The sequence below is a fragment of the Notamacropus eugenii genome, chromosome 1 (genome assembly GCF_028372415.1).
Source record: "Notamacropus eugenii isolate mMacEug1 chromosome 1, mMacEug1.pri_v2, whole genome shotgun sequence".
NCBI lineage: Eukaryota > Metazoa > Chordata > Mammalia > Diprotodontia > Macropodidae > Notamacropus > Notamacropus eugenii.
In genome coordinates this window covers 246,600,835-246,609,025 of record NC_092872.1, presented here as the reverse complement: position 1 = coordinate 246,609,025, position 8,191 = coordinate 246,600,835, and the positions used below count along the sequence as shown (strand labels likewise).

Here is an 8,191-nt window from a genome sequence, read left to right as displayed (position 1 = left end):
TTTTAATTGTACAAGTAATTGTATAAGGGATTGTAATTATAATGGCTGATATGGTCAGTGTGATATCCCTCAGAATTCTCTGAAGGAACATATATGGCACTTTGATACTGACTAGGCAAAAGGAAACAAACTAGAACATAAAGGCATTTAACCTCATTTTTGGATGGAATCATAAAGACTCAAAAAGCTGAGGGTTGGGTGAGTAGGAGGGACCAAAGACCCCTGGACAGTTAATTAGACAGTAGAAAAGGACAAAACCAGAAACTGAAAAATGAGCATTTAAAAAACAAAGGTTGGCATTGTATAAAATATTGTTTTATTTCACAGAGAACTGTCATTAGCACAGTAGAATCAGAAATGATTACAAAAGATAGAGAAAATTATGAGAATCTCGGCATCCAATAGGAACCAAAACCCTGAGCTTAAGTTTGGCCAGGATGTCTGAAACATGACACTGTTCCCTCAGAAGTTCAGAAACAGGTTTTCCTGGACTTCTAAAATGTTAACTGTGATCTAGAAAGCAATGGACTTATCTCAAAGAAGGAGCTAAATTGTACCCAAACTAGAAGTTAATGGCTTTTGCAACTGTTGAGAAAACTTGCTTTAAAAGATCAAGGTTTCTAAAGTTCTTAAAGTTGAAGTCAGGGAGACTCGTTGCAAATCATGTTTTTAATTAGCAAGCACACAAGCAAATAGTTAACAGATTAGATAAGAGCATCAGATATTTTGTTATGCTATAACTTTCTTTTTACTACAAGGAGCTCATGAGTTCAAATGGTTAGCTGAAAGCACAGTGTTACTGATGCCAAAGTCATGTGTGCCGGTAGATCTTCATTCTGTTCAGCGGATATAGACTACTTCATAACCCTGGTCTTAATAATTCATGCCCATGGACACAAGAGAGGTAATCCAGGGAACTGAGTATGGATGAACAGAATAAATGCAGCACCATTCCCGAAAAAAATTCAAGTGACTGACTTAGTAATTTGTAGGTTAATAGCATTATCTCTGAATAAAAGGGAAAGCATGATTACTGTTAGTACAATCATTTAAATGCCTAAGTCCTATGAACACTAGCTCTCACTTCAGCTATTATGTCTTCTGCTGAGGAGAGTTCAGGAAGCGATGAAAATTAGAGGTTCTATTACAGTCTTGTACTAATAAATGATAAAGCATAATAACGGGAACAGAAAACCTTTAATCCAACATTGATTAAATTGCTCTCCACTGATTAAAAATGAGCTTGAATCTATGTTTGTATGCATCTTCAGTTTTTATAATAAATCTACATGTTAAGCACTTGAAAATATATCAAATACAACAAGGACAAAACCCAGGTGTTCCAAACACCCAAAAGCTAATCCATCAATTCTTTGAATGGAATTAACTTCCCTTCCCTTCTACTTTATACAATGTCTGACCAATCCTAAAACTCAATGACTGACATATTCATGTACCTTCTCATTGCATCAAACTTTAAAAGCACCACAGGAAAATTTGTAGGTGAAAAACCATCAAACCAAAGGATGATGATAGCAAGTCCTTCACCTTAAATATCAACAAACTCACAATAAATCCCAATTAAAGTTAAATCATTTTCTGTTGGGTGAGGGTAGGAAGGGGTAGAGGAACAGAGATTCGGGAAAGGAAGGGGGTGGCAAGGAGGGTAGTGGTGGGGACAAGAGTGGTAGGTTTTTTTTTCATTTTTATTAAAGCAGGCCTGAGTGGTGTCTCTGGTTTAGCACAGCAAAGATACTGACTTCCTTCCTGTATGGATTCTCCAACTTGATACCAAACGATTTTTCATCCTGGTATTTTTGCCACGGATTTTGAGAGGTCTCTCTTCTCTGTGCAGTTTCATATGTTGACTAAGGTGAGAGCTCTGGCTAAAGCACCTACCACATTCAATGCACTGATAGGGCTTCTCTCCCGTGTGGGTTCTCTGATGCTGGATAAGATGGGAACTCTGGCTGAAACATCTGCCACATTCATCACACTGATAGGGCTTTTCTCCAGTGTGAATTCTCTGATGTTGAATGAGATTTGAGCTCTGTTTAAATCCTTCTCCACACTCAGTACATTTATAGGGCTTTTCTCCAGTATGGACTCGTCGGTGCTGAATGAGATTGGAGCTCTGAAAGAAGCTTTTTCCACAATCAGCACATTTATAGGATTTCTCTCCAGTGTGGATTTTTAAGTGCTGAAAAAGAGTTGAACTCTGACTGAAACTTTTCTCACACTGAGTACATTTATATGGTTTCTCCTCTAGGCTGTTTCTAAATCTACTGAAACCTGTATCATAGCAGGAAGACATTCCCCATCTTTTCCGCTGCCGTGCTATCTTACACGGATTCTCAAAGGTTTTTCCTTGGCTTGGGCTTCGGGAAATATTTCCTTTGGATCTTCCTAACTGCATCCTGGAGAGTTTAAAAATAGTCCTGCTGAGTACTTTCTATTGTTTTCCTCTTTGATCCAATGTTGTTTCACTTTCTTTGTAAGAAAATAAAACACATAATTTTCTAAAAGAAAAAAATATGCAGCTATTAGTTAATTTCTCTGCTAGAAAGAAATAAAGAAGAAAACTATCCAGCAGTAATTTTTCTTTGAGAATGCCACAGTGTAAGCCAATCCTACTTCATTGCCCAATGAGAACATCAAAATTTGTCTACAATAACAGAAAAATACATTAGACATCAACAAGTGCAAAGACAAATATGTGAAAAACATCTGTGAATTCTATACTCCCTGCTACTAGACAAAGTCCTAGGAACTGAAATCCTGAAGACGATCACCACATCAAAATCCTAACTGCATTTGTAGTTGTCTTTTTTCTATTCTGACAACATGGGCACTTGCAAATGGAAAAAGGTGGAGAGGAAAGTAAATCTGTAATGGAGCTTTGAACTGCTCTAAATATTCCAGGAAACAATTTGGAACTGTACTCAAAAAGTCATTAAGCTGTACATAATCTTTACATAGAAATACCACTTAACCAGGCCTAGACCACAAAAGAAGTCAAAGCCAGAGCAAAATGAATATAAAAATATTTGTAGCAGCACTTTTTCTTCATTTGAGCAAAGGATTGGAAACGAGTGCCCCCTAATTGGAAACTAGCTAAAGAAACTGTGATATATTAATATAATGGAATATTATTGTGTCTTAAGAAATGCCCAGTATAAAGAATTCATAGACACTTGGGGTGACTTATATAGACTGATATAGAGTGAACAGAACCAGGGCAATTTACATGATGACAAAAATAATATAAAGATAATTTTGAAAAACATCTGAATGCACATCAGTGTAGTGACCAATGATGACATCCAAACACCAATAATAAGACAAGCACTCATTTCTTAATTATAGGTGGTGGCCTAGAGGTACACAATGAGACAGAGGTTTTTTAGCTAGGTGTAGATAGTTTTATTGTGTTTAACTATACCCATCATTTATTTTTAGAGGGGCTGTAGAATGGCTTCTTTCGGGGAAAGAGAAATTACTTAATAGAAAGAGGTATAGATTTTAGATTTTTTAAAAGTATGAGTACAGTTTTAAGAGTACAAAGGGAATTCAGAAGGGGACAAAAGCACATGCTGCAGACCATCAAAAAAATTAAAAAGAAATAATACATAAATATTGTTTCATATACAATCCTCTTTTTTATTCTTCTTTATTTAATGTTTGCATTAATTACCAAGTTCATAATAAAAAAAAACTTTACTAAAGGAAACAAGGAATAAAATCTAAATTAAATTATGCCAAATAAAAGGAATAGTAAAGAGAAACACCTCTAATTTTGTAATGGGGAATAGACTCTAAAATTTACTCTAAAAAGAAAATTAAATTGAAGATACAAACAAAAAAGTGTATTTGAAATTTGCCAGTACTCATACATGTAGTAATAAATAGGTGCCTAATATTTATTTATCCCTGAGTGATTCTGACCTAGAGTTTAGGCTTTTTCTTCACCTAGGGGAATAAATGCAACAATATATTAGATTAAAAGAGATTCATAATGTTTTCTCTTTGTACACCTCAACAATCCCAACCTTAAAGATATAAATTATTAATTACATTAGAGTACTTAACAATACAAATTTTGCTCTATAAGTAAGTGTTCTATATCCTGAAAACATTTGATAATCATCAGAAGTGTTGTTTTTTTTCTGGGTAAGAAAAGATCACAAAGAAAAGAAATACCTCTCAAAAAGAAATATTGTAGTACAATAGCTTTCCAGAGGGAAGTAATTATTCAAAGAATTCTTTGCTCTTCAATGAAGTAGTGAATAGTAAACAGACAATGGGAATAAATAACAAAAAAGACTGACGAGTTTAATAGGAGGGAGGTGGTGGTGATGATGATATATGGTCACATGAAATTTAAAGGTTAAAATCAGATCATGGTTTTAAAATATCCAGAGCCTCAAGACATCAAGTTTTAAAATCTCTCAAAATAAAAAGTTTAAAATTTTTATTTTACATTTTTCAAAAAACTCCCAAATCTGTTCAAAATAGTAACTTTCATAACCATTACCAAGGGTGAGATTACATTAAAGTTATTACTTACTTCATGCGGAATAAAATTATTGGTTCTCTTCCTGTTGTGTAGCATAACCTTCATATAGCGTCTAGACTATGAGTCCAAACAAAAGTACACTGAGAGGAAAAAATGAAATCATACATTACTCACTTCAGTCTCCAGATGCAAAAGTCCAATGACAATTTACTCTACTCATTATCACTATCTTTTAAAACATCTGAGCGGCCTAGGTGTACACTATCTTCCCTCATGAATACTGCCCTTGAGAATCCCTTGACTCCCTTCAAAGCTCTCCTCAGTTACTACTTCTTGCTAGTTTTTCCTAGTCTCCCCAGTTGTGAGTACATCTCTGTTCCCAAATAATCACTAGTAATATGTACTTATTTTTTATTGGAATAGAGTGAAAGCTTCTCAAGGACAGGTTCTTATGCTGTCACTGTTCTTATGCTATCAATGCAATTCATCATGCATTTAAAGCACCTATGTGCTAGGTACTGGGAATATAAAGAAGGAAAATGACAGATACTAACTTAAAAGGCTTACCATCTCCTCAGAGAGAAAGGAACTGATGGAATGTGACAATGGAGAAATGCAGGAAAAAAGAAGGTCGAGGAGGCAAGAGATCTCTTTCCTCTGTGCAATATCAAGGAAGGCTTCATGGAAGAGGTGTCTAGAGTAAATTCTAGGCAATAGGAATAGCCTAGTAGAAGTGAGGAACCTGTGGCCTCAAGGCCACATGTGGCCCTGTAGGGTCTCAAGTCTAGTCTTTTGACTGAATCCAAACTTCATAGAACAAATTCCCTTAATAAAAAGATTTGTTCTATAAAACTTGGACTCAGTCAAAAGGCCACATCCAAAGATCTAGAAGACCACATGTGGCCTTGAGGCCACAGGTTCCTCATCCCTAACCTACAGAAATGCATGAGGGTGGGGATGGGGAGGCAGGACAAAAGAGCTAGACTATCTAGCGTCCAGTGTTGTTGCAAGTGAAGTGTGCAGACTAGTGTGAAATAAACCTGGAAACAACTTGTAGCTCCAAGGGCAGGCTGAAGAATGAGTAGTTATTAAGATGCCATCATTCCTTCTTTTTCACATACTCATCACATTATTTCCTTTGGACCCCTTAGACATGAGTCTTCAATGTACACAGCTCCTACTGATGCTCTATCAAGCAGCCCCTGATCCACAATTTCAAGTCTAAGAACTACCTGGGGCACTGAGAGGTTAACGGACTTCAGGGTCATCCAGTCAGGCTGGGAGAGGCAGGGCTTGAACCAAGGTTTGCCTGACTTTGAGGCCATCTCTCTGTTCATCACATCGTAGTTCTTCACTAACAATGATCAAATAATCTCTACCCTGAAAGGGCAGAGAAAGCCCAGGACTAGGGACTGAAGTCTAAGAAGGCCCAGGTTCAAATGCAGTCTCAAGGCATTTACAGGCTGCATGGCTCCTGGGAAAGTCACTTCACCTCTCTCTGCTTCAGGTCTCTCACCAATAAAAGGGGGACAATAATGTCCACCTTCCAGGACTGTGAGGATCAAATGCAATGACATTTGCAAAGTGCTTGACAAACCGCAAAGTCCTGTATAAACGGTAGCTATCAGTTATTTATTATTATTACTATTGTCACTCTCATCATCACTGTTACTACCGTTGTTACTAATATTAGCACTGTTACTGTAAATGCTGCTATTACTATAATATATATTATATTATACTATAATGATATATTATCATAATTAGATTGTAAATACCGCTATTATGGTTGCTGTTATTACCATTGTTGTACTCCGCCGCTTTTACTTTTTAACTTATTACTGCTATTAGCGTTATTAGCATTTTCCTGTTATTATCGTTATTATTACGGTGAATATTTTCAGCGTTAATACGGTTGTTACTGTTATCTGTTATTAGTCACAATGGTTACTGTATCATTATTATTACTAGTATTAACACTACTGCCACCACTGTTACTGTTGCTGTTATTCTTAATACTTTGCCCTGAATACAAAGGCAGGCCCTTTTTGCTCTTTTTTGGGGGGTGGGGGGTGAGTGGGTATCCCACCACCCCCAGGCACGGACTGGACTGATGGTTATTTCTGACCCATCGTCCCCACCGCGGAGCCCCCCTCCCTCCCCACTCTTGGCAATAACTTGGGGAAAGGGGGGAACGAGCGGTGGAGGGGGAAGAGGCATGGCGGGGGAGGGGCAAGGACTCAGTTTCCCCAGCTTTCCGACAACAACACCCCGCAGGGCCTGGCTCCAGGCCCCCGTGGGAGGTACCTCGGTCCCCGCCCCCGAACCCGCAGGCCCAGGTCCAGCGCGGCCCAAGGCCGGGGGATAGGGGGTGATCCGGCAGCCCGGAGAAGGCAGCCGCGGGAGTGGAGTGTGACCCACGCAGACCCGGCCGCGAGGACCCACTCACTTACCGCCACAGCTCCCAGGGCCTAGCTCCACGGGCTCAACTCCCGCCCCTTTCGCCGGAAGTCATCAGGACAGGCCTCTCCATGACTTCCGCTGCGGACCCTCTAGGATCCAGGGAAGCTCCACTCAATGGTTTTAACCCGCTGAGGCCCGTGGATCTCCGAGTGCTACCGGTTCTAACCCGGACTCTCCCCTACGTGACTTGTGACTCCGACTCCTAAATCTAAAACTGAGCCCAGCCACCAGTCACTGCTTAAGCCACTGGGTGGTGCAGGGGGTAGGGCGCTGCACCTGGGGTCTGGAAGCCGTTCAAATGCAGCCCTGGACACTGGCTCAGTTTCCCCCCTCTCAGATGGGATGCTTGCTAATAGTAACTCCGACCTCCTAGGGCTATAATGAGGATTAAATGAGACGATATTTGTAAAATAGCTTTAGAGAGCTATTAAGGCTAGCTATCATCAAGTCTGAGTGACTGACCAGGAGAGGGGTGGAATCATACAAGACAGGCAGAGGGGCGAGGCGACTGCCAGGAGGTTTCTCAGAGCCGGGTCTAGAACAAAAGATTCCTGGTGTTTTTCACTGGATTGGACCTTCCCTCTCTATGGGCTACTCCCTAGTTGCACCTAAACAGGCTCAATCTTAGCCATCCTCGCCAGGGGAGGGGCAGGAATCTTGACTTTGACATTGTTATCTCTCCAAGCTAAGGCCCATTGTCGCCTCTGTCTTTTTTTCTTTGTAGAACCTCTAGACCAAAGGTTCTTTACCTGTGGTCCATAAACTTTTTTTTTTAATACTTTGATGACAGAGTTTCAATATGATTGGTTTCTTTTTGATAGGGATGAGATCTGGACCCTCAAAAAGGAAAAGCCCCTGGACTTTTCCAGAAGACCCAGGTTGCTGGCCCCATCCCAGTTAACTAACTGCCATTTCATAGTCTACACCTGGCCCAACCCTAGACTCCTCTCCCTTAATTCCACCTAGACCCCTTCTCTGCTTCCACAGTCTTCTGTATAAAAGATCCATCTTGCCTTCATTAAGGTGCTCAGATTCCTTAAGAGTCCAGCCAAACCTCAGATTTCTTAAGAGTCTGGCCAAAACGGTGGATTTTTAGAGTCGCGCCCACCTCTGTGCGTCTTCTAATAAACCTTGCCAAGAAAGCTTGGGTAGAAATTCGTTTGGGCGGGACCCGGCGTTTGCTGTTTCAGGATCCTAGCACCCCTGAGCCTC

General features: G+C 39.9%; 1 protein-coding gene across 2 annotated transcripts; it reads right to left on the bottom strand.

Moving 5' to 3' along the window:
- Positions 1–293: 293 nt before the first annotated feature.
- ZNF22 (zinc finger protein 22) lies at positions 294–7,077 on the bottom strand. 2 transcript variants are annotated; one of them, XM_072628437.1, is made up of 3 exons: positions 6,970–7,077; positions 4,568–4,656; positions 294–2,519 (listed from the first exon to the last, which is right to left on the bottom strand). In XM_072628437.1, the coding sequence occupies exon 3, from the start codon at positions 2,414–2,416 to the stop codon at positions 1,739–1,741; it is 678 nt and encodes a 225-aa protein (XP_072484538.1). In that variant the 5' UTR covers positions 2,417–2,519; positions 4,568–4,656; positions 6,970–7,077; the 3' UTR covers positions 294–1,738. The 2 variants fall into 2 exon arrangements, with proteins under 2 accessions (XP_072484538.1, XP_072484539.1); XM_072628438.1 differs by having other exon boundaries at positions 6,824–6,984.
- Between the last annotated feature and the right edge of the window lie 1,114 nt (positions 7,078–8,191).